The following is a 27074-nucleotide window of genomic DNA, read 5'->3' as shown; positions in this document are numbered from 1 at the left end:
GAACACCACCCTTCTGCGTGTTCATGAACATGTTTCTGTTTCTCCATCCATAAAAGGAGGATGACCTGTCTCATTGGGAAGGTATAGAGGTTAGTTACTTGCTGAAACTTTGCATAATGAAAATGCTTTCTAAGCATTGTTAGTTAGTTATTACATTATTTGTTGGTGAAGGAATGCAAAATGTTTTGAAATAAATTTTGACTCTATTGACAGAGCAGAAAAAATTCCTTTGCTTTTCCTAGAACAGAGATTTCAACCCTCTACTAACTGCATATATCAACTTTATGCTCTTGTCCTTCGTTATGTGTCCTTGGAAGATGCTACATCAGTAAGTTTTGAGGCACATTAAATTTATGCATTAAAGCATTTTTCAAAATTCAACAGTTACATCACTTTCAAAACAAAAGGGAAACCCTAGCAAATACAATGCACCCAACTGTGCACACATTTCTTCTCAGAGAAAGAGGGTGAGCAAATAAACACCTGGTGTATTTCACTGCAGACAGCACTGTTGGAAGGTGCACAGAGATCATTATGAGGATCTCAAGAGGACAACCTCCCAGAACAGGAAAGTGATGCACTAAAAAGCATTAGAGAGATTCCTACTGACCACAGCAGGCTTCAGATCAGGCAAACACAATTTTTGTCTTACATGGATACTTAAAGGCAATGCTGACAAACACATAATGAGTCTGGACGTATCCATATGGAGAAAATAGTGTGCCTAGGTCAGTACTTTGTGAATCTTCTTGTCTATATCTGTACAAAAGATTAAACTTGTATGCCTTTAAAATAGCAACACTGTATACATTTATAGCTTCTGATTGCTTGGTTATTTCGAGTACTCTTCTTAAGTAACATATATATATTACGGGAAGAGTATAAAGCAAGAACTGGATTCCAATATAAAGTTATACATAATGTTAAAAATTAAGAAGATTTCTAGAATACGGCTTTAAATCTTAACATTCCTCTGATCTGTCTTCAAAGCCAAGACAAGACCATCTATGGCTACAGCATTCCCAACACAAAGCTATTTAACTGTTCTATGAAAAAAAATGAAATAATGAAAATCTTTAACCCCCTCCAGACAATCTCTTCTGCTGTCTGATTATTCTTATTGTTAGCAAGCTGCCTAACCTAAATTTCCTTTTGCTGCAATTTACATCTGTTACTTATATCTCAGTGGATCTGGAGAAAAGTCTATTGCCTCCTCCTTTTCCTCGCTTTTCTACATACAAAAGTCTGAGAACATCCCCTCCACCCTCTCCTTACTAAGCAATCATTTTTTTTCCCTGTGAGCCACGCTTTCCAGATGTCTGATCACCCTCTGTTCTGTTGCAGGATCCTCCCCAGGGTTTTTCTTGGTACATTTTAGAGGGACTTTGAACTGGACCTTTCTGCAGAGGCGCTGTGGAGGGCAAGTGGAAGGATGCTTTGTGCATCCAATACCCCAATTTCTGCAGTCCTGCCTACCATCGTGCAGCCACAAAGATGAGCTCATGGGATGCAACTGAATCACATTCACTTTGTTCACTGTCACACCCAGACTGCTTTCGATGAATTTACCTAATCAGTTTTTTCTCCCCTTGTTATTATGCAGTTTGTCACAAGTGTGATGCTGTATGCTCATTGATACTGAGTTGTGCTCTATTGTCTGAATTTTGCCATAGTTGGTAAAAATCTTTTAACTCTTCTATCTCCTCAAGTGCTTACAGCTTGCTATTGAATCAAAGAAAGATACAAGTCACAAGTGATTCGAAATATCAAGTCTTTCAGTGATATTGGAAAACCCTAATCAATATATCTTCCACACTGTCTGTAAATCCTTGACAACTATTCTTTCATTACAACTACCCAGCTATTAGTGCACTCATCTTCCTGCACTTTCAACCAAACCAGGTTTTTCTAGCTCATTTATGAGAACTTAATCATGTCAGAAGGCTTGCTAAGATGCAAAGAGATGATATCTACTGCTTTTTCCCTGACCACAAGGCCTCAACCTGTCAGAGAAGGAAAATGAGATTAATTAATTATGGTTTGTCCTTGACAAGCCCATGGTGACTGTTAATTACGACCATATAGATTTGAAGTGCTAATGGGGAGAATGATTGATTATCTGTTCTTGGGTTTATTTTCTTCTTGAATCTCACAGTCTAGCTAGAAATTCCTTATATGGCCTTACTGCTTTGTAAAGAAATAAACTGTGTTTGCTCTTGCCCCTGCCCTGTGGACTCAATCTATTCTCAACAGTTTTTCAAAGATCATTGCTAGAAGATATGGTATCAGCAAAACTTGATGAAATTTGCCTATCAAAAAGCATTTATCTTACAAAGAAATTATCTGTTCATGTCCTATAATAGCATGTGTTCCTACACCTTTTTGTTGCTGTTAGTAACCTGTGATCAGATTAGGATGACTTCGAAGTAAGACTCAAAGCAATAAAAATCCATCTTTCCCAGCAAATGCTGTTATCAGCTTTCTTTTCTCCATTTTCCTATTCATCAGTTATCTTCCTAGTTCTGCAGAATAATCTTTTAGCCAGGCTGCATTATTTCATGCTGAGCAATCTTCTTTTCTGCAATTAGCCCTCTTCACTTCAAAGTAATATGAGCATTCTGTTCAGATTTGTTTTAAAATACAGATCTTGGCTACCTCTGCTTTCCTCTGATAGCTGATACTTGACAATCCGCTTCTGCTGCATCACTCGACTATATTCTTGCGCTTAAGTCACTTACTGCGTTTCCTAGCCAAAGCCTTAGCGTATGTGAATGTCTCTCTGTGCCATATGACACAGGAACACGTGCATCAGACATTGGGCTCACATTGCTACCTACTCCCATCCCCTCAAGGCCCCCTGATTTAGCAGCTCATGTGAATAGCTCATCACTCACACCCTCTTTTAAAAATCGGCTTCTTCCAGTAACTCAGCACCCCTTTGATCATCTAGTAATTTCAAAGGGCCTGTCCCAGAGTTCAGCTCTGCCGTGCTAATAATCTTTTACTACAACACTTACTTGTAATAATCCCAAAATGATTGGTTTTAATTGATTTTAAATTTTGCAACAGAACAAACTGAGGTGGATGTGCTAATGTGTTTTATAATCTGAAAGAGAAATGGGAACTTGTCTGATGGTGTGGGGACATAAAGAGGTGACCCACGTTTCATTTTCCTGCCACCACTTGGGAAAGACATAGGTCCTATTGACACAAACCCAGAGATACTAATTGTACTGCTAGCTAAAAACTACATTTCTACCGTTGGAAAACAGCCTCTGCGATAGTTGGCACAGACTGTGGTGGGTGTATCCTGCCCCGAGGTTTTTCACAGATTACCTTCACAACCTGACCCTTTTCCCTTTTTCCTCTCTGTAGATTATCAATTCGGTGGTATTGCTGATTCTGCTGAGCGCCCTGACTGATCCTGACCAGTACCACCTAACCAGTGCTGAATTAGGGGGTGAATTTGAATTTATGGATGATGCCAGTAAGTACACACTGTTTACACAACCAACAGTCATTGCTTCAGCATTTATGTAACTGTCCCATTGTTTCAGTAATTACAGGCCTTTCATTATTGCTTCACCTTAGTATCTTACAGAAGAATTTTTATTGTGAAAGGTGTATTCATGGCACAGTTCAAACTAGTAACCTATTAGTAACCTTATCTGTTACCTATTAGTAATCCCTCTGCTCTGCTGTGTCCTGGCTTGGCAGTGGCAGAGCCACCCCTTGACATGGAGATGTTATACCTGAGCATGATGCTGAAAGCCCCAGGGGGTTCTTGCAAGGCACAGGGAGACACAGAGTCTCTGCATCTCCCAGCACCATGTCCTGTAGTGCCTGCATATGCATAAGAACCCATTCTGCTATTTATGTAACTGGCTGAATGTGTTCATTCATGTTGTACATATTTACACACCCGCCATGTGTACATGGCATGACTTGCACAAACATATACTTTATACTTGCAAGTATAAATAGTAACTGTATAGTCATAGGCATATTACCGATAACACAAGGCTGCTGCCTGTGAAGGGAGAACCAGGCCATTTATGTCTCCTGCAAAAACCTCCTGTCCTTTGCAAGTGTTTCATTCTTCCATGAATGTTTCAGATTGTTTGGTTTTTTAATTTGCTTTAGTTGTTTAATTCACATCTAGAAAAGTTTCCCCTCAATTTGATTTTGATTAAAATGTCTGTTTACTTTCATTTCTGCTCACAAGACTATTACGTTTCTCTCAGTCATCTGAAACAAGGTTTCCTACTCATTACACTGATGTCTTCCTGTTGAGAATCACACCCATCCACAGCAGAAAACTTTTCCTCATTCCTACTGAAGTCAATAAAAAATATCAGTAGGAAAAGGAATATCCTCACACATGTGAAAAATAATTGCACCTATGGTGTGTCAGAGCTGCTGGCTATCAGTTAAGAGATGCTTACTTCCACAAGATTTTTAGTGCAGTTATGCCTTGAAGGTCTACATTTAATTAATAGTAAGGGGCAATTGCTACTTTATTGTGTCTTCGTTGAAAAACCACCTACAACTTCCGACTAAAAATCTTTTTATGTAACTGGATTTAAGAAAGTAAGGACCATAGTAGATACAGATGGGCTCCTAGCTGATTCTGACATATTAAAACTGACTGCCTTATCCTAATTCTCAGAGATTAACCTTGGTAATAGTCATTGTCTGTCAGTGTGGTTTTATATAGCTGACATCAGAGGCCTGCCAGTGCCCAAGGCTTTAAAATAGTAATTCTGTTTTGTAATGCAATAGCTGTCACATCAAGTACATTGGGGATTTCCATCTACACTTGAAAAATGTATTTTCTATATTTTTTATTGAGGCTTCTGAAGTGAACCCTGCAAGACTGTAAAAGGATGGCTTGTGGGCCAAGCGACCTCATTTCCATTCAGTAAAGGGAACATTGCACAGGCAGTTAAATTACAGATGAACATTTGAATTAATGTCTCCTTTTATTCTTTGACTCCCTCTGGTTTAATACCTTACTGAGTAAAGGCAGCTGAATCAAGCTACTGGCTTTTATAGTTACTGGAAATAGCTGGAAGGAGATAATTTTTTTTCTTTTTTTCTTTAAGTATGACTATATTTGTTCAAATCTCAGGAAATGTTTTCTTATGAGGTAAAACATCAGTCAAATTTCCACATGCTCTTCTCTGATCCTACTTTTATTTGTCTTTTTTGAGGAAAAGTTTCCCAGGTTAGCTGCCTGTGCTGAAATTCTTAGATGTGAAACTATGTGTATGAAATACAAGAATATGCATCAATTTTTATGCTAATGAAGGTCCCAAGTTTGTTATTTATATGTACTTGTGTTGACAAATAACAGTGATAGAAGTATTAGTAGCTATTATTCTCACTACTACATTTGATGCTCCTATCAATAGCAAACTAACAAAAAAATGCAGAGTTTGTATGTAAAATTATCACTCCCTTTCCCTCTCTCCTCAAAGAGGCTCCCTCATCAAAGATCTGAAAATATCAAGTGGAAATCAATTTGTCAGCTGGAAATCAACTTATCAGCTGAGTCACAGTAGTGGAATTATGGCTAACTTGAAGATAACAGCAGATTTCCCTTGACTTCCAAGAAACCAAGATTCCCCTAATATTTCCATTCATATTTATTTCTGGCTGAGTTCAGGCCTGGTTTATGGAGAATTTTCAATTTTCTGTTCCAGCAGTGGAAAAAATTCCTGCCATGAGCAGAGCCAGAGCCAGTCTAGTGCAAACTGCTTGAAAATGCCAGTACAGCACCAGTTCTTCTGCAAATGCTGCTCAGCCTTAATGTCAGGATTTAGCATGGTTCCCAGGGCATCACCAGAGGCTACAAAATGCCTGTTTGATTAAGCAGAGAAAGGATTTACCTGAGCACTTAGAAAAAGCTGTAGGTTATAGCTTTTTCACTGCTGTTCTAGAAAAGGAAACAAGGGGGGAAATGTCTGCCGAGCCTTGTCATGCGGCAGATGGAGGTACTGGAAGACACCAGTGTGTGTGGTTTGGCTGGCTCTCCAAGACATGCATGTGGGAGATGGGGAAAATGCTGGGCTTCCTCCTGTGCTGGACATTCAGCTGAGCCCATTTAGTCTCATCTTTCTTTTTATTATTTCCTTAGGGCCTGAGGGAGTTTATGAACTAGAAGCTGGGCTAGGAAAAATTAGAAATGTGTGAGCTGCCCAGTGTAATACTGCTGCTGTAGAAAGACTAATATTCTCTGAGCAGGAGATGGAAAAGCCCTATAAATCATTTTGGCTTCCCAGAGGGTTTCACCTGAGCCTCCTGCTCAGCTTCTGCAGATACACAGACCATGATCCAGACATGTCAGCAGCCCAAACTAGCAGTTACTTGGGCTACCCTACTTTACTAGGGTTACTTGGTTTTATTTACAGCCCTCACAGTGTCACAAGTGTGTGTGATACTTCATAAGCTGTATGACAACTAGGACTGAGATCCTGTGTATGCCCTATAGAAACTGATGGGATCTTTGACACCTGTGTCAGCAACTCAGGCCAAAATGCATCTGTGTCCGTACCCTGGGACAGGCAGAGAAGACAAGCAGAGGTCTCAGGGCAGGGCAGGGCAGGGTAATGAGACTGTCTCTCTGCAGAATGTGACATGCATCTGGGGCATCAAAAGACTAATTCAAATAGAAATATTTTTATAAGAAAACCTACAAATAGCAGGCTTGGACTTTTGTGGAACGTGAAGGATAGAGTACATAACCTCCTGCCCCAATCCATCAGCACCACCTGTGTAGCATGAGCCCCGTGTCACTGGGAGGGGAAAAATCTAGATCCCTGCCCCAGCATATCCTATCCAGAGCTGCATCTCCCCCACTAGCCTTGCCCTCTGGAGTAAATGAGCTGGGCTCCAAAGGTGCAGAAAGCTCTTTCTTTCTCATTTGATCTCCATCTTTTGCTGGAGAGATGATGTCACTGCCACGCAGGTTGTGACCCAGGAAGCTGCACAGTGGCTGGCAGCAGCAGCACCAAGCCTGCACAAGGAGCTTGGAGGAGAGAGCGAGGCAGTAATCCTCAGCTGGCAGCAAGGAGGCTGGGCTCCTGGATAAATAAGGTTAGGAGGGTGGGCAGAGCTGCCTGGGGATTGCAGGCTGCTGATCAGCAGCTTTCTGGCCCCTGCTGTTGGACCTAGTGATTAATTCCAGGGCTGGGGCAGGTGATGAGCTGGAGGATTTGAGGTGTCTGTCACATCACACGGGTCTTGGCTCAGGAACTGGCCCTGATGGCTGCTCCTCCCTATCCCCGCAGCACCCACCACCAGTCTCCCCTGTGAGAGGAGAGGGAAAGGCAAGGCAGTGCTTGTGAGATGTGTTCAATGGAGCTCCAGCTGCAGCCCTTGCCATGCACACAAGCGCACCATGGCAGGAGCTCTGCCCAGCCCCAGCAGCATCTTCTCCCCAGTGTGGCAAGAGGGTAGGATCTCAGTGCAAGGTGTAAAAGGAAGAATCCCCAACTGTTTTCATTAAAATCAAGCTGAAAACTCAAAAAGCTGTCTAGGACAATATGCTGTATAACCACTGCAGCGGTCCAAGTACAGCCCTTCCAGCCATGAATGCCACAGAAAGTACAGCATGGCTGGAAAAAAAATCACACTCCACCGTCAGCTTCTCATTTAGTGTGCTACACGTCTAGTTTCATTCTCATTAATTGAAGCCGACACAGCTCAAAAAATGCAATGAAGCCTTAAATGAGAAAGAACAAGCTTGAGCCAACTAGGACTTGGCACAGCAGAGCACAGCAAGAGAGACATCGGAGACAGGGAACACGAATGTGTCAGACCAGAGCTTCAATGTCAAGTTTATTGACTGGCTCTGAACCAGTGCTGCTGTGGTCACGAGCAGAGTGAGGCCTGTGACTGCTGCATCTGCTGCAAATGACAATGACAGCAGCTTCCACTTAGATACAGCGAGTAGGTGACTGGAATGTAGAATGGACAGAATAAATATGTGAGCAGTGCCTTCAAACTGATGGTTAAAATGAAAATATTGATCCTAGAGCCTCTTTTTCAAGAGGTTTGATTGAGGTTAGTGGCTACAAGCAGTTATTTCAACTTTTCTTTCTTTACCTCAGCTGTACCTGGTCTACTCAAAATCGTTTGGATTTCCCAGGGTGTATGTGGGCAGCCAGAGTAAATGACCACAGAAATGAGAGTATCTGAAGAGGCTGTAGTACCTTGTATCAGCATGGGTTTGTTTTGTGGGTGCTTCTTCCTCTTGAGGTGATCTTCTTCCTCAAATCACCTCTAACAGGCACAGCACAGCCTCACATCTCCTCAAAAACTGGAGGCTGGTGATGGCAGTGCAGCTCAGATGCCTGCACTGGCTGGCTGGATTCTCTGCACCATCAAAGAGAGGGAGGAGGTTCCTCTGATGAGCATTTTGGGATACACTGAGATGTCATCCTCCCCTGAATTATAAGCAGGGAGCCCAGCTTCCTCCTGATGACATTTCCAAGCACCCACAAGCCAAGCTGTCTAAAACCACTGAGTAGTAAACAGCGAGTGCAGTGGTGTAGCTAACCTCAGCACTGAGTGCTGGTGCCTCTTGTAGGTTAGACCTGCTTGTTTTGTCAGTCAGAGAAAGATTCAAACATTTGTACTGTGAGCAAGGAAATCTGAACTCCAGGCTCTCATCAGACTACAGCGGTTTCAATGTGCTCCTCCAAGTTCCCAGGAAAGGGACCTCATCCATTGAGTTAGGAAGTAGCTTGCAATAGGGCTGCTTCTGTTGCGTTTGAGTCCTTATGCAATCACAAGGACAAAATCTTGGGGCAAAAGCAAGAGAGCAAGAGTCCTGAAACGCAGGATACAGGCAGCATTCTAGAAGAGGGAAGACCTGGGTTCCTAATTCCTTAATCCTGCTGTTGATAGGCCTGAAACTCAAGGAGCCTGTAGTCCAACATACAGAAGCATCCTCTGGAGATCCCCTCACCAGCCAGCAACAGTCTCTTCTTGTTCGTTTTCCTGCCAGCTTTACAAGTCTCAGTTTCCTCTCTGCATCATGGGCCAGCAGAAACCTGGATTAGTGCCAGCAGCTCTGCACTAGTGCAAGACTTGTGTTCCCTCAGGTGGAGGGGGATCGAGGACTGGGTCCTTTGTCTTCTACACGGATGATTGTACTGGTAGGCTGGAAAAAATGACGCACAAGACTTAGCGTGTGTCCTTTCTCTTCAGCCGTCACTCGGTGAACCTGTACTTCTGCCTGGTGGCAGGAGGTGAGACCTGTCCACATCAGGACCTTTCAGGGATGTTTATGCAGGCTTCAGGGCAGCTACCCAGAACCTCATTTTGATGCAGCCAGGGACATGGAGGGACCGTCCTTTGCTGTGGGATGCTCCTCATCATGTGCTGGAGTTAGAAGTTGTGGCAATGCTGTGATCAAATGGAGGCATCTTCATACTTAGAGTGCTTCCAAAGTTGGGCAGTGAACAGCCTGAACACCATCATGTATTTGTGTGTCTCAAGTCCACCAAATGTCTCATCAATGTGAACAGCAGGTATCTCACAGATACCCACAGAGCTGGGTTCTCTATATAGTCATGTCCTATACATCTCACGTGTTCTTTCCTCTTTGTGCACTGGCTTAGACTCAGAAAAGTTCTTGCAATGTGTAGTTGCACTCCCAAAGTCACTGTAAGGTCCGGTCAGAAATAAGGTCAGAAATACACTACTGGGATCCTGACTACAGCCTGTAATGATGTCACAGGAAGTGTACAGGAAAAGACCAAACATATGTAATTTTTTTCCCCCAGGATCTCCTTCTTTTTCTAATGAAAAGTTAATTGAAAGCTAAGCAGCTGCAGGAGAATAAGATAAGAGTCCTGTAATTACTTCAATCAAAACCTTAAAGAGTATTTTGCTTCCTTTACTACTTCACCTTTCCTTACAGTTATACATCTTCATTAATAAACTGTATATCTCTGTAATATTCTTGGTTGAAATGAAAATTTTCAAGATGTGATTTCTGCTCTAAGATGCCTCTATGTGCCAGTTTGGTTCTAAAAATTAATTTCTGCTTTTCCAAAGTTTTTAGAGATATGTGAGCAATAGTACACAGCAGCTATCAGTGCAAAATATCTGTAGGGCAGAAAAGTGGACACTTTCTGACTACAGATGTCATCATCACCAGCAAAATAGTCTTCTAGTCAAGTCTACTCCTGATTTTTGAAGATACTTCAGAAAAATTAAATCAGTCACAGCATCTCTGCAGCTTCACAGAGGCTGTAGAGACTTGCACAGTGGAATCACTGCCAGTGCTTCTCATATTTAGGAAGTTTCCCACAAGAGCCAGAGATTTCCTCCAGCAATGGCTGAATGATGCACCTGTCCCCACCTCCACCTGATTTACCATCCAAAAGAAGTGAACCAAGCTCTGAATTTATCTGCAATCATTTTGATGTGTTTCTCTTCCAGATATGTGCATTGCCACAGCAATTTCTCTCCTCATGATTCTGATCTGTGCAATGGCTACATATGGCGCTTACAAGGTAATTCATTATCTTCAGTGAAGACACGAATCAAGTGATCTATACAACTTCCTAGGAACAAAATTTAGAAAATTTCTTTCTAACAATTTCTTGTTTAGTTGTTTAGCTGAAAACAGAGAGAAAAAAAAAGTCACAGAGGTAGCAGAACTGATTACTTAGATCAGTGGTGTCTTAGGGCCCTTGCTGCAGGCAGGAAGACTGCCCAGTTATGTTGACTGTCTGCAGTTTCAAATGTGAATAAGCTCTGAGAAGACGCTGAATTCAGAGAACTAAATCCTGTTCCTACCAAAATTATGGGTATTTTTTTCCCATTGACCTCCCAAGTCTGTATTTTTTCCCAATATTAACCCTATTAATTAGGGAGAAAAAGTGTGTCATGTGGTTTCTAAATGTCCCAGTATAACAAGTCATGGGATTTACTTACACTGCACATATTACTGCGTTTCAGCAGGCAAGCTGTCTTGGCCAACCCTTTTGGCTGAATGTCATATTTCTTTAGGCTGATTTAACAAGTTCTTTTCTCTTGTGGCTTCATGAAATGTAATGCAATTCATTGTGTCAATAGTTCCTTAGATTTTAGTGCAGAAAGATATATATCCTTTTGTTTTAACTTGTGGCTGATGAGTTTTTAATTTATTTCCTTTTTAGCAACATGCGGCTTGGATCATCCCTTTCTTCTGTTACCAGATATTTGACTTTGCTCTCAACACGTTGGTTGCCATCAGCGTACTCGTCTACCCCAGCACAATTCAGGACTACCTCCGCCAGCTGGTAAGTCACTTGATGTTCACAAGCCTTTGGGGGCTTTTAGGGGGAAAAAAACCGTGCAGGGTGCACACTTTGTCCTGTATTTCTAGCCAACTGTTTCCTGTTGACTTCCTATGCAGGCCTTGAAAAGTCCTCTCTGTCCTTGCTAGTCTGCATTCAACATCCTCACAGGGTTACATTACTGACTTATTGCATTATTTGTGCAGAGCTCTGGAGTTTTGCCATGTTGTGGAAGCTCTCAGCACCACTTCATTTACAATGAGATTCATATTGCAAGACATAGATAATAAGTAATTGTTTTTGGACTCAGAGTTATTGTGTTCATATCTAATGGCTTATTTCTGGTGCTATTTCAAGGATGTTTTGTTGCTCATTTTAATTTATTTGGTGGCTTTAACACAGATTTCATTAAGCAGGAGTTTTGATTCAATATAGGTTTGTTTTTGCTAGAAAATGTTATCGGGTTCTGTCTTAGGGACAACTAGAGGCTGCCTTCTTGCCATGGTCTACTTTGGCCAAACATCCATAGCCAGTGCTGTGCAAGCTTACAGGATACGACTGCAACCACCTACAGCAAAGAGAAGAGCCCAGCAGTCTCTGTCTCACCACAGGACCTTGGCTGTGTCCCACAAGGTTCAGGTGGAGCTGAAGAGCTCTGCCGAAGCTACTGCTGCTTCTGTCTCTGAAATCTGCCTGAATACAGATTAGCTCTGCTGTGAACTTTTTTATGTGGGTGGAAAACTAGCAAGGGCAGTATAAATAACGGGTAATGGGAATCAGCAGGCAGATAAGTAGCCACACAAATCTGCGGGAAGAGGCAATGTGTCAAGCCAGTGGGAGCTGGGAGGCATCAGGGGCCTGTTATCTTTCTCCTTATTTAACACCCACCTGCATGCACAGCTGATGCTGCGTTGGAAGAGAAGTAGAGGAATAATTCAAGAGGTTCTCAGAGATACGAGTAGAAAAGAGCAAATAACACCCATACTCTGGCTGGAGCCCTCCTGCCCATCCTTCACCTGCAGTCTCTCACATCTGCAGCAGTGCCAGCCCTGCTTCTGCAGCTCCACAAGCGTCTGTGTGGCTGCAGGAACTCCCCCTGCCCTTCCTAGGGTCGTAACCAGGTTTTACTCTGTCTTGGTCACTGTACAAGAACATGAAGGGATGGGAGCAGGCTGGGAGCTGCACACCAAAAAGCCCCTGTTCTTCTGCTGAAAACCTGGTGCCATATCTGGAGCCAGCTCACCAGGAGGGCAAAGAGCAGCTGATCCTCTCAGAATGTCTGCTAAAACATCACTGATGTTCCTGCAGATAAAAAAAAACAATTTCCACAGCAGAAATACAAGAATCAGGACTTGGAGGTATTGGAAACAGTGCAGCAGAGCACTTTGTGAGCCACTTTACTGCTCTGTGGCATTAAAACCTCTGGTTGCACACATCTCTGTCTTGCTGTTGTAAATCATTTTCCGGATTGGTAACGAAAAGCCGCAAGACCTCAGGAGTGCTAAACTGTCAGTGCACGAAAGGGCAAGGGGGGATTTCCAGGATAATTATAGGCTGATTAGCCTGACACTGCAACCAAGCAGAATAGTAACAGAAGTGCTGTGATGAGAGTCAATTGATAAAGGATTAGAAGAGAAGAATATGATTAATGACCACCAGCATGGTTTCAAAATCAGTCCTGCAGGCAAACTCATTTTCTTTCACTGACAAGATTACTGGCTTCATCAATAAAGAGAGGCAGGGGCATAATAGACTTTTGTAAGACGTGTGACTTCGCAGCACAATTCTCAGTGAACATTAAAGCCCTGGATCAATAAAGGATGTATCAAATGGATTAGCAGAGGTTAGCTGGCATACTGCAAAGGGTCGTGGTCAAGCCGACCATCTGCCAATGGGTTTCTATTTTGGGTAGAGGAAGGTCTCCAGGAGTCAGCACTAGGTCTCGTGCTCTTCCTGACTTCCCTTAATAACCTTGGTACCCAAGAGGCTGTTTACAAAGTCTAATGTCAGCCTTGAGAGAGCTTTCCCAGGCTTACTATCTAGAGGGGTCGAGTCCTCTAGCAGGAGTTTGCAAGCAGGATCCTAATCTAGCTGTTCTGTGCTAATCCTCTGAAAGACCCTATCCCTGCATTGCCCATCTCTGCAGTTCCCAGAGTCAGGACTTGTGCCTTTCCCCAGTAAAATCATTTCTAATAAAACCTCTCACTGACACAGAGATTAATGAAGTAGTAAATAACGCTAAGGACAGAGCCATTAATCAGAGTGAGATAGACTGACTGAGAACCTGAGCTAAGTCATTAATGTGTGTTACATTGCTAAATGCAAAAAAATGTAAAAAAAATAGGAATATAAATGAGCATACAGTATGGCAACTGTACCTGGGATGCAGTGACCCTGTAAGCGGTCTATGGAAGTAAGTGCCGAAACAAGAGTCCCCAGTTTTTTTTTGCTTTTCCCAAAAACTGCTCATGGGATTTGTGGACAGAAAAAAACATTGAATAGTAATGGAGAGAATTCCCTTCCTAGTTGGTGACGTAGGTTTCATCTGTTTGCTTCTGGGTGTAAAGAACAATGCTAAAAGGTCAGAAAACATGCACAGAAGTTCCTCTGAAAACTACAAAAGCTGTGTACATTGTAGTTCTATGAGAGACAATCAGCTTTTCCTGCTTCATTTACCAAGAAAGGAGACCAAGAGGTGATGCCATTAGAATTTTCATATGCAGAATAATGAGGTATTAGAAGGCTGTTTAAATTAGACAAGAGATATAATGATAATGAGTAGCTAAAGGCTAGTCCAAGTTAAGTTCATTTAGAAGTAAGGAGTTATTTCTGTTTTATCATTCACAGTGGAGATTAGTGATTGGCAAAATGACCAAGAGCTGTAGTGAATTTTGTACAGCTAACATCCCCTGTTCAATGAAGTTTTGAAGCTGTTTTGAAGCTGTTCTGCATCGGCTTCGAAGTTGTTTATGCCTCCTGTGTCTTAGTTGTGATCCCAAGCACAGGTGGCTCTGTGGGAACCCCTCAGACTCTGACCTGGAAGGACCACACCAGTTGGCAAGAGGATGTCACGTTTGGTTCAGAGCAAATACAATCTCTCTGGGTGGGCAAAAGCAAAAGGCAAGGTGAAGCTCACATCCACTGGTAGTAGATACCCAGGCACACAATGAGATGAAACTGAAACCAGGCTTTTCAAATTTTTAGCAATAATGTCATCGACGCAGTGCTAGCACCTAAATATTGTTGAACAGGCTTGTACCCATGGGCTTGTCTCCTTGCCTTTTAATAATGCTCATGGTAGGTAGGTCTGTCATCTCAAGCACTGCATTTAGAACAAGACCACAGTTAATACTCTTGTCCCTGTAGGTGAGACCTGAGTCATTCCAGTTGGGTGTGATCCTTCCTGACAATATATAAATAAGCCCTAGAGTTCATTTTGCCTTCACCCTCTTTGCAGAGGTCTGCCAAGGTCAGATGAAAGCAAGGCATTCTCACAGTCTTCCTGGCATTCTTACAGTTTTTGTTCCTCTAAAACTGCTTTGAATTTGAGGAATATTTTAGGGAGCGCAGCTCCGTAAGGGAAATGAAAAATCCCAATCCTTCTTCAAAACCATTATTGAACATCTGTAAGAAGGTGTGCATTAGGTAATGGAATATATTTGGCAGTCTCAGAAGAACTTTTTTTTATTGCTCTAAGATGAAAACCCCATGTTTTTAACCATTTCTACTTCCTTACACAAGTGTCTGAAATTATTTCATCTATTCACCTCGGTGCACATCTGCCAGATTTCAGTCTATCAGTGGTGAACTGCAAGCTACTTTGAAACCCTCCATGTGCTTTTAGTAGTATGATAAATGAGCACCTATCAACAGAGTAGGCAGAGCCCTAGCTGAATATGTTGCAACTATAAAATACAGAACATTGTGTTCACAGGCTGTTGAGTAATGCCAGCCCATACTGGCTGCTGCTTTTGGAGTCACAAATGTCTGTGGAAACTTTTTTGTTGCCTTTTAATATTCAGTTGCAAACAGATGTGCCACTTAATTCCCATAAATTGCAAGAGCATCTCAGCATGAAGGGCCACGTAAAATAAGTAGATGTTACAAATCTAGCTTTTGAGATGTTGTATGGTGATCACATGTGATAAAACTTTCTAAGTTATGTTGGACATCTTGGTCATTACCACTGTCACTAGAAAAATATAAGCCTTCACATACAGCAAATCCAGCATGTGTATAATAAACATTATTTTGGTTCTTGGAGCAGTAGTGATCTAAAGCAGTTTGACCTAAAGCACATTTCTTTTCTTTAGCCCCACTAAATCTTTGATATATGGGCTTTCTAAAACCTTCAAATTAAACACTTCATCTTCTGTCATCTGATAACAGTATATAAAATAAATTGAAGCAGAACTGCAGAACAGGCTAGTCTGCAAGCTTGTTTTTTATTGAAGTACGGGACTGTTACAATTCATCTAAAGACAATTTCGAAGTATATTAAATAGCTTTACTATGGAACTACCTGCAATGCTGCTGTCTAACAATTCAGGTGGTATCAGTCATTGCTTTTAAATCCTAGGGGAAATGTCTAGAGAACATAAAAGAGATTAAACCTAAAGAAATTATTCTTATAAACTAAAGCTTAAAAAGGAATATTCTTTCTGGCACTTTTAATGCTAGTTTAAAATTCCAAGGAAGAAGTACTACTAACTTCATAGCAGAGCTTTAAAAATTCTACAGACATTCTACTGTTTTCTTTCCGTTTTGTAAGATTTTGATACTCAGAGGATTGTAACTGTTGAATGGGAATCCACATAATCTTTTAAAGTGGATTTCTTTTCGCAGGTGAAGGAAAACATGAAAGGTTATGTGAGCAGGCTGCAGGAATGAGAAAAGGCTTCAGACTTGGACTTTTTAATCTTCTTGTGCATTTGTACAGTCAATGCAGTAGAAATATACTTTCCATGCAAGTTTTAGATTCTTTTTAAGTGTCTAATAGAGCTTTGCTATGTATAAGTAGAAATTTATTTTTTAAAAATTGGACATTTACCAGGTATATTATTATGTATGCAGCCTGCTCCTTGTCCGTGACAAGGTTATAAATGACACTTTAATTATGGCTTTAGCATGCCAGTGTCACAGCACTACAACTACCTCTTGTTTGTATAGAAAATTTCATCATGTCCTGCCACGAAATGACTCTTGCATTTCCAGTGCCAGGCTTGATTTTTCCCACCCAGCCATATTTCAGTCTCAGCTTCATCAAACCTTGCACAACATTTGACACTGAGCTTTTCCCAGAAGCTGCAGCACTGAGCCTGGTGCCTGGGGCCTTCCCAGCAGTAGGATTTCAGCTACGGATCTCGTCATGGGAGAGAAAGCCTCCAGCACAGGAGGAGAATTTCTCTCCACACTTTGTACACGCACATTGATGTTTAAGCTTATCACTGCAGTCAGTGGAGGGCAGTGATTCGAGGTGTTTGATTCATCTGAGCCACTGTTAATACCCATTTTCCATGGGAGTGAATGAGATTTTAGGAGCAGCTGCTGCCCTGGGTGGACCCCAAGGGCCACATGATGGCACCAGATTCATGATGGTGCCTGCATGGGGCAAGCCTGGAGCCATCCAAGATGCTTCTCATCATCTTTCCTGCTTCTTTGACAAAAGCTGCAGGTTTTATAAACTGCTTTTCCTACGGCACTGAAGGGTTTAGTAGTTGTGAGTCAAGATCAGATTGGTTGTAGGCCAGCCTGGGCAAGTCAGCATTAAATGTCTTCTGGTCAGCAGGTGCCACCAGCCCAGTTAGCAAACAACTGGAGTTTCTTCCATGCTGACCCAGTGCCTCTGGACCATTCATCACAGCCCTGAAAGCTTTCTCCTGCACAGCAAGCCAGGAAGCTTCAGGAGGGGCCGGCTTTGGTTTTCATGCCCAACACCAAGATGTCCCAGGTGCCTGTGAGTAGAGGTGGCCACCACATGGGTGCAGCACCCACCTTCTCGCTAGGGCTTGCTTGCACCTCACATCTTTTCAGGACAGAGACCCAGAAAGCTGAGCCTGAATGGGACAAACCACAGCATTTGCTCCTCACATATTGTCCTGGCTTGTTGCTGTTGGTGCTGAATTATTGTCCTTTCACCTGAAACACTGCTGATGTAAGGGAGGGCCGGGCACCACTCTGGCATTTCCTGCTCCCAGACTTAGCCAGGACTCATGGTTCCAGCAGATGTTCCTGCTCTTCAAGGTAGTGAGAATTTCCTTGGTAATTTTCCCGCTCTTCTCTTGCCCCAGTCGAGTTGACATCCGAAAACAGGCCATTAGGTTATGGCCAAGACCTCAGCATGCAGTCATCCAGTCTTTGACTGGTGGCTGGTTCCCAAAAACCAGTGTATAGGAGGACCAAAGACTCACTATGAGTTTTTTATTAAAATCACAAATTAGTTTGACTAGTTTTTTAATGGTTCGTCAATACTAAAAAAAATGGTTTGGGGCAGTTTTACTGTAACTGTCCTTAACTGACTGGACTTTCTAACCATGTGCATGGCCTCCCTCCTGTAAGCGGGGAGGCTGGTTGTGTCATAAATACTTAAAATTTTCTGCATATAAGGTTTGTGTTTATTTTTCAGTGCATCTTTTCTTGGCATATACTCTTGCTTTCTTGGTCTCTGAAAGACCACATGCACTACATTTAGCAATAACCTTCTGTGAAAAAAAAAGCAGCAATGCTGAATTATAGCAAGCTAGTTTCCTACAAAATCTGTACCTCGACAAAGAAGATAATGTGATAAAAATTTCAGCCATGAAATTCAGTACAGAAACAGAAACATTGCTATCAAGAAGCAGAAAATGTGCTTATGTAACGTTTATCTATCTGCAAACGGTTACAGCTGCTGTTGATGTTAACCGCTCTGAACAGTTCATGGAAGTGCTAAATAAAGAGCTATTCTCACTAGCATCTGTCCGAAAAAAATAGAAGTTCCTGATGCACTGGGCTGAGCACTGGTATAAGGAGTATTAAGGGGTTACTCTGGATTTACACCATCATCACCAAGAATACAGTTATAGCTCGGTCTAGTTAATTGTCCTGACAAGGATGCAGAGCTGGCCTGGTTAAGTAATTAGACCTGTAAGGAGAAAGGGGGTTGTGTGTGGAAGGAACTAATACATTCAGTTATAATGAGCTACTGTTGCCGCGGCGCTATTTTTTGTGGAGAACTGTTCTGTCTGAGAACAACGGTTTATTCTAACTGAAACAGGAACCTGTGCCTTGCAGAGTTTCAGAACAATTTGGAACATTCATTTTAAAGGATGTGTTTTCTTTAAGCAATAGCAAAAATAGTAAAACATTTTTAGAGGTGGGTTTTCAGCCAGTGTTTCTAAAGTGTTTCACAATGGTAAATCACTAGAGCCTATGCTAAGTGAGAAGATTAATTTTGTCACCTCCATTTCATGTATGAGATAACAGAAGGACCTGGAGCACATTGAAATTTGAAATCATGACATTGCTCTCCTGTAGGACCCATGCCTCCACAGGGCATGCACTCAGACAGAAGCACTAACAAGACAAACTTACTGAAACTGGTTCCTGGTGCAAAAAGCTCCCCATTTAGTAGCATGTAGCAAGTTTTGTAAATTGTTAATTATAGAATGCACTAATTGAACAACTCTTAAATGACTCGTGATATTAACATAAAGTCTTTTCCTTATTTTTGCTTGTGCAGCTTTCCCTACAAGGAAGAGATCATGTCTGTGAACCCTACGTGTCTGGTTGTGATTATCCTTCTTTTCATAAGTATCATTTTGGCTTTTAAGGTAAGTGCATTACTGTGTATAAAGTCTGCTTCTGGTCATGGGTGGAATGTCACTTGCTGGGAGGCCTGGCTTTAGAAGAGATGTAGGGAGCTACATACCAGGCAGCCTAAAAAATACCAGGAAAGTAGTAGCTATTATGGAAAAAAACCCCACAGAAAATCTCATAGACAAACACATAAACATATAGGCTACAATGGAGAAGCGTGATGCTTGTACGTGTAGCTCGTGACACATAAATCCTTTGAAGGAGCAGGTCATCCAGTGGACAAGGAGGAGCCTGTTGATGCAGTGTTCTTGGTTTTCAAAAGTTGTTTGACAAAGTCTCTCATGAAAGGCTTTAAAAAACACCGTAAGATGTGTAGGGACAAGATAAAACATCATCTCACAGACTGTAGCTAGGAAATAGAGAATAAGGATAAAGTATCACTCTTTACAACAGTGAGACCCATGCTGTTTGGTACATTCATAACAGATCTGGGAAAGGAGTAGAAATCTAACAACAACTGCTTTTGCAGTGTCATTCACTGAGCACTGAGGAGACTGAGGGGTGACCTCATTAATGTTTATAAATTTGTAAAGGGCGAGTGTCAGGAGGAAGGAGCCAGGCTCTTCTCTCTGATGTCCAGTGACAGGACAAGGGGCAATGGGTGCAAGCTGAAACATAGGAGGTTCCATGCGAACATAAGAAAAAACTTTTTTACTGTGAGGGTTACGGAGCACTGGAACAGGCTGCCCAGAGAGGTTGTGGTGTCTCCTTCTCTGGACACATTCAAGGCCAACCTGGACATGTTCCTGTGTGACCTAGTTTAGGTGATCCTTCTCTGGAAGGGGGGTTGCACTGGATGATCTTTCGAGGTCCTTTCCAACTCCTGAGATTCTGTGATTCTGTGATTCAAAACAGGGGAAACAATCAGCCATGGAAGCTTTACAGAAAGATCTCGTGACACTGAGTGACTGAGCAATGAAATTGCAGAGAAACTCAGTGGTGATAAATTCTAAGTGATGGGCACAGAGGAAACACAATTTTGTTTCACAGACACTGTGCTGGACTCTGAACTAAGTGTGACCACCTGAAAAAGGGATCTTGTAACTGTAACAAATAGGCCTGTGAAAATACTAGCTTACTGCTCAGTTCTGGTCATACAAGTAAATCAAATGCTAAGAATAGTAAAGAGGAATAGAAAAACTAGAAATCTAAAGATTTCTTTGCTAGTTTTGGTTCTTACCACCTGTGAAATCATGCATTCACTTCTTGTGCCCTATCTCAAAAAGGATGTTGTAGACCAGGTAAATAGATCCAAACAATCCTTCCTGGGAGAGAGGACCTAAAGGACTGTCACACTAGTCAGCAAAAGGGCACAAGGAGTGAGGATTTATTTGCTGTTATGCAAACCTTGCGGGTGAGAGGGCTGGAAGTGGAAGGTACCACATGAAGGGGAGATACAGCATCACCCAGTGCAGCTGGAAAGGGCTCATGAGAAACCACCACACCCGGGGTCGTGGTGCAGCACCTGCTGCGTGGGGCAGAAGTCCAAAAGGAGCTCAGAATAAGATCAGACAAATCAGTGTATGAAAAACAACCACCTGTGGCTCAACTGGTCCCCTGAGCCTTGGACCTCTTGGAAAGTACAGTGGTACATTTGCCCTCTTCTTGTACCCTTCTGCAGGTTTCTCACAGCGCAATGCTGCATTCTGGTATTTCTCATCTTGTGTTTTATTTCAGAATAGTTCTTGCTCTTTCTCTGTGGAGCAATTAAGCATTAGATTAGAGAAGTCGCAAAAAAAGCCACAGTGACGCCAGCAATGCTGCTTCCAGTCAACACATTTGACAACATGAACAGGGAAAGTTATTGTGACAAAAGAGATAGATTAAATTATTGAAGCTACTTCAAAATTAAAAACCCCACCAAATAGGGTATTTTAGAGTGCTGTTGGAAATATAATTCACTTTTGTGATTTAAAAATACAATTTAACCTTCTATATGTTCACAGCTATATAGTTGATTTTCTTTGTACTTTTAAGAAATATGTGTGAATGTAATAAATACATAGATCTGTCAGGTGACCTGAGGGACACGCTCTTTAAATTTCTCAGATGCAAGCATTAGCTCGTTTTTATCCCATGTGGGTCTGGTATTTTATTGACGAAGTATGGCAAAGAAGCCTCAAGCTTATAAAAGAAATGCAGCTAAAATTGGAATGGCAAAAATATTACAGAAAAAAGAAACCTAAGAAATTAATAGTGTAAAAGACTCGTTTTGTTTTCAAGTGGCTAACACATGCTTTTTCCAAGAGTGTTTGTGGCTCATATAATGATCATTCTAGCAATATGTTATCATGCAATGAGTTACAAAAAATATGACTCACACAGAAACACATGCTAAATTCCAGTTAGCATGTTTATTTGAATCTCTTGTGATTCCAGAGGAGCTGCTATGGGGGTTTATGGAACCTGCTCCATGAAAAGAAAGCTGGACGTGATCAGATGCATCACACTTTATCACTGATAGACTAAAAAGATGGTACCACATTTATATACTGAAACTGAAAAGGTAGTGTGCATACAAATTTGCTTTAGCTCCCTCTCCCTCTGGAGTTCCACTAGAAACAGGGAGAGAAACCAAAGCATTGTAACCTAGGAAAAGCTACAGTAGGAAAAGCTGCAGTCAGCTAGTGGGAAATATGAAAAAGAATCACATAATTCCTCAGAAACACTTGGCATCATGACATTTTTATTTTCGATGAAGCTACAAGCAAAGGAAAACTCTATTGAGCAGAAATCAAGATAAAGCAGCATTAGGTGGTGGTTTTGTGCTCTGTGGTCATGGGATTGTGAAAAAGGAACGGGGATGAGAGAGGAGAGTAAGAAAGCAAGCCAGCTAACCACACACAACCACTTGTCTTTTTAGTCCTTAGGATTTACTTGGATCCAAAGCAGCTAATGGATATTTCAGGCAGTTTCACACAGGATCTTTTCCAGAGTAGAGTAAAATGTGTTATACTGTTTACTGTGTTTGTCGAGAAACTGAACCAGAGTTACGTACCATGAATCATAGGTTCTTCTTATCTGGCTGAGGAAGGATATCCAGCAACATAAACATATTTATATGCCTGTGCACAGGACTTCAAATGGCATATAGCCAACACAGCAGCTTTCAAATCGTGCCCTCCTCTGCAGCTGGTTTGTGAAACAGGACTATGGTTTCCTCTGGCTTGCCCCAGGTGCTGAGACAGAACGATTGAGGCTTCAACCTCCCATCCATGGGCACAGCCCCCAAGGCCCAAATGAGCCAGGCTCAGGTGCGCATAAACACAACCAGAATAAACCCTTCCCCCAAGCTGCCCTGAGCACTCTGTGGCTGCAAAGTATGGCCTTTTCTTCTCTTCTTTTTTGACCTCTCTTTTTCTGGGAAGTAGGTAGGAAGAAGCAGTTGCCCATGAAGCAGCTGAAAGGTGTTCCAGCTAAGTAAGACTGGCTGATCTTCAGCAAACTGATTATTAACCCTGATCTCCATAATATGCTCATAATCTCTCCGTATGAGGTGTTGAGCCTGGGAAGGAGACCACTCTGCATGTCCTGGTGTCCTCAGCAGATGAGAAAGAGTGATGCAGAATGAAGTTTTATGACCCTGAGATAAGTTTGTGTCTCAGCCCAAGGAGATGCCTCCTGGCAGGTCTAACCCTGACCTGTAGCACACCACCCCAGTGTCTGCTGCCTTCCCATAGGGAAGATGAAGCAGCAGTCAGGACCATAGACACATCTCCAACAACTAAACTCTGACTTCTGCTCCCAGGAATGGCCAGCACAGAGCCATGAGGTTGCCACCTGCTCCGTGAAATCCTGAGGCAGATTGCAGTACTGGCCTTGCACATGGCAGGGTACTTATAGAACTTAATTACCCCTCTCTAAAGCAGAGGTCATTCACTTTAAATTGCATACCCTAGTATGTGTGACTGCGAGCCAACAGGTGATGTCCTGACTAGTATAAGGTGCCTTTTAAAGTGTTGCAGGCCAGTGGTTTGTTTTGACATCATTAATTGTTTTCAATCACAGCATTTCTTTGCTTTTATAAGGAGTGGTTCTTCTACAGCCTTTTTATACTCACAAGATACTCATTCTAGTGTGCTGAGAAGAGGGATTTAATTGCAGATTTCATCAGCACAGCAACCCATTGTTTCTCCTTCTGCAGCACTGACATGTGAAATACACGTGGCCAACTGGTCTGCCATTAGCATCCCTCTGAAATCCTCATATAAAGTGGAGTTTGTGTAGAAATCTTTATCTCATTTTCACCAGTTACTGAAGACCAGCCCACCTCTGACAATAGAAAATTCAAAGCAGCTGGAGAATAACATGGGACTCAGCACAGACGGCTCCTGACCTGAGGGGGCTCTGTCGGGTCTGCAGCATTCACCCTGCACTGGCTGTCAGCAAGGGAGCTGCCCAGAGGGCTGCTGTGACCCAGATCAGCACGGACTTTTCCTTGCTGCGTTACAAGAAACAGCAGGGTACAGCAACCTCTCATTTCCCCAAAGATGCTGGTCAGTCAGCTGGCTGAACACGTGCCTGATGAGCAGAAGTCGTGCAGTACATTACTGTTGTTATGTAGCTTCACAAGTGCATATGCAATAACAGTGGTGAGAGACAGGGTTATGAAGTTTTGTGGGTTTCAGTTCCTTAGGGGCTAAAGAAATTTCCTGCCATTGAAAGCTGGTAGAAGTAGACACTGTGCCTGTTTCCACAATCACCCCTTCTTGCACAACCATCCTTTCACTGGTGGTTGTTGGGGCTGCCCCCCCAAAATACAAATGTCAGTATGCCTGTGCTGAGGAATGCCTGAATTCCACTAAGAGTGGATTAGGTTGAAGATGCCTTTTATGTAGGGTCTATCCCAAATGTGAACAATGGTGTCCTGAGAGAAAAATCGATATATTTATATACTGTTTTCAGCCACACATTTTAAAGCAATATTTGAAACCAAGTGAAGTTTTTCAGGAAAAAAAACGGTAACTGAATCAGGAATCCCATTTAATGGTGCAGCAGCATCAGTAGAAAACAATGATTAGAAATAAGTTGAAAGAAGTAGTTACAGGTTGCGAAAAATGAGTTTCCATGACTCACGATTAACAGGCCAGCAGCACATGTCCAAAGCACTTGGACAGGGACATGCTCCCAGCTGCTGCATATGTGGGTCAGTGTCTCGGGGCCAATTACTTGGTGTGTGCTAGCTGATGAGCTCTTTAATTCAAGGGCTGTAACAGACCTCACCCACTGAGAAACTGCCTGTGCATGTTGGAGCAGGGCTGGTTAGAGCTGGGGCTCAGAGCTGGGAGAGCTGTCGTTGTCCACTGTAGGGTTAAATATGTTTTATTCACCACATGCAATGGAGTGAGAACATTCAGAAATGAATCTCCCACTAGTTTCTCCCAGATAAGACTCTGTTATCTGAAACAGGGCTTCCATCAGTTTGGATTTCAACAGGACTATAGAAATTGGTCAGTAAATAGGTAGGCTTAATGTAAAGGGTGTCTTACAAAGACAGGTTGTGACCTCCAGAAGTGTGTATGTGTATGTATATGTGTATGTGTATGTGTGTATGTCTGTACATGGCTTTACATCACTTGGTTCCATAGCCTGGGGCAGGTTTGCATAGCCAGCACCTCAGGCTGTAGCACCGGTCTAACCTTCCCTTGGGACTCAGCTCCCTCCAGAAGCCTTTTGCTTTCCCCATTTGATGACTGAAAGTGCTGTCAAAGCCTACGACACCTTCAAGTCATCCAGGGTCTGTAAGATGCCATAAAGAAGAGGAAGCAAACTTACTGGATTTCAGCCAGCTCAGCCTTGGTGGAAAAAACTCTTCCTGATCTGTAAGTGAGCCAGCAGGGAGTCACGTGGCATCCCGAAAGACACAGCTTGTGTGTGAGAGGAAGCACAGGGCAGCTCAAAAGGATAAGAGGCTTTTGGAAGGTCATCAGTGCAAGTGAGTCACACAGATATGACTCACTCGGAGTGAGGTACACATGCAAATCCTATCAGCACTGGCAGTTTAATTCGCCTGCGCTAGGTTTGTGAACGAACTCCTATACAGAACCTATTAAGTAAAAATATACGTTGAGCACTATGAAAAGACATTGTTCTCCTCACTGTCATGAGTGACATGGGAAGCAGAAAGCTCCAGTAGAAACAGTCCCACCAACCTTGTCTCTGGCATGCTGAGGCTCTGACTCCTGCTCCTCCACGTTACTGCCTCCTGTGTTCTTTCTAGTCACTTTGCTCATCTCTGCTGGTCAGACCAGAATCTCTCCTGCTGGTGAAGGAGATGATGGATGCAAGAACTTTGCCCAACCAGTTAAAAAAAGTAGTAGAGACAACTCATTGTTTGCCAGGCCCTACCCAGAGCCAGGTGAGCTCCAAGAACAGCACCAGTGAAGATTATGATCCTGCAGCAGCATCATAATCTGCAATAACACTTTTTTGCTTCATACTGAAAAAAATGTGTTTGTAATAACAGTGAAAAGGACAGAATTTTTTTCAGATTTCAATAAAAACTTTTACACTGGCAGTTTTCTCTAGTCAGGCTAGAATAGGAAGACCTCAGACCACTCCAGTCATATGGAATACGTTGCTTTAATGTCAGATTAAGTGAAACAGGGTACTGAAATAATGCACTTAATATATAGGATCATCACAAAGTTATTAACCAGGCTTCCACTCACAAAATAAGGAAGGTTTGCTGTAATTTGTTTGACAGTTCTTTAGTCCCCAGTGTGCTTACACTCTTTTTACGAAAGTTTGCTTCCACTTCCTAATACTGCTAACCCCTAGTTGATGACATTTAAACATTGTTACCATGGAGGAATCCAAAACTGCTTTCTGTTTGCTTTTTACTGGTGTCCCTGAGACATTCTGCATCTGCAGCACCTTCTTTCATTTGTTACGGTGTAACTTGCACCTTCATTTTGTGTTATAAAACTCACCTTTGCTGGTATGCAGTATCCCATGCACAGTAAAGAGATGTCTGACTGAACTCATATCTATCAGGCTCATTTTCTTATTTACATAAGGATAGAAATGCTCTAACAGAAAAATGTATACAGTTTATTTTCTGCACATAATAATAAATCCTTCTTTTTTGCAGGGTTACTTGATAAGCTGCGTCTGGAACTGTTACCGATACATTAATGGCAGAAACAACTCAGATGTGTTGGTGTACATTACCACCAATGACACCGCAGTAAGGATGTTATATCGCATTTGTTTAATATTACGCATTTAATAACTTTATTTTCTATTAATTTCTGACTCAGTTAACCATCTTAATTCCTTTGAGAGTCCTCATTTGTTGGTTATGTTTAGACTTGAGATTCAACAGACTGGTACACTGTGGTTACAGATCACATCTATAGCTAAAATACTCATTTTATTTTATATATATTGTCTGTTAAAGAATCTGTGTTAGATATAAAGGGCAGTTTACCTCATGGGCCCAGGAATGGCCCCCAGCTCTGAGCTCTCTCGTTGTGTGATGATATGGACAGTGAGAGACTGATTCGGACCCAAGGATGCCATGGTCTACACCTGCTGTGAAATGTGGATTTAGCTATGGGACACTCAACACTTGGTGTAGTGCTTTATACACTCACAAAGAGGAGCTAGAAGGCAACGCAAGTTCAGTGATTCATCTCCCAGTGTATGATGGATTTTGCGTAGTAAGGAGACAGAATGAAACAGAGGTCAACACAAAAGAAACAAACAGATTTTAACCTCAAAGAATGGAAGGTGTCAGTTCACTTAATAGTAATTTAGAACTGACGTGCATATGTGCAGGGCACTACAAGTACGTACTGTCTTGCTTGTTGCAGAAGACAGTACAAGAAGACAGAGTCCCTGGAAAGTGCCAATTCTGTTTGCAGTGGTGTCTCCGTGTTGCTGCTTGGTTCCACCCAAACTGCACACTGAGAGCAC

At 42.2% G+C, this 27074-nt stretch overlaps 1 protein-coding gene across 1 annotated transcript in view; it reads left to right on the top strand.

Moving 5' to 3' along the window:
* The window catches only part of LAPTM4B (lysosomal protein transmembrane 4 beta), a 59172-nt gene that overhangs the window by 12083 nt on the left and 20015 nt on the right, over positions 1-27074 (top strand). The window contains exons 2-6 of the mRNA XM_010180896.1: positions 3376-3487; positions 10456-10529; positions 11178-11314; positions 19018-19108; positions 26248-26343. Coding sequence (XP_010179198.1) covers positions 3376-3487; positions 10456-10529; positions 11178-11314; positions 19018-19108; positions 26248-26343 — 510 coding nt within the window. The remainder of the gene's footprint in view (positions 1-3375; positions 3488-10455; positions 10530-11177; positions 11315-19017; positions 19109-26247; positions 26344-27074) is intronic.

This window comes from Mesitornis unicolor, unplaced genomic scaffold, assembly GCF_000695765.1.
Source record: "Mesitornis unicolor isolate BGI_N332 unplaced genomic scaffold, ASM69576v1 scaffold8703, whole genome shotgun sequence".
Lineage (NCBI taxonomy): Eukaryota > Metazoa > Chordata > Aves > Mesitornithiformes > Mesitornithidae > Mesitornis > Mesitornis unicolor.
The sequence above is the reverse complement of the archived record's forward strand: the minus strand, read 5'-3'. Positions and strand labels throughout refer to the sequence as shown.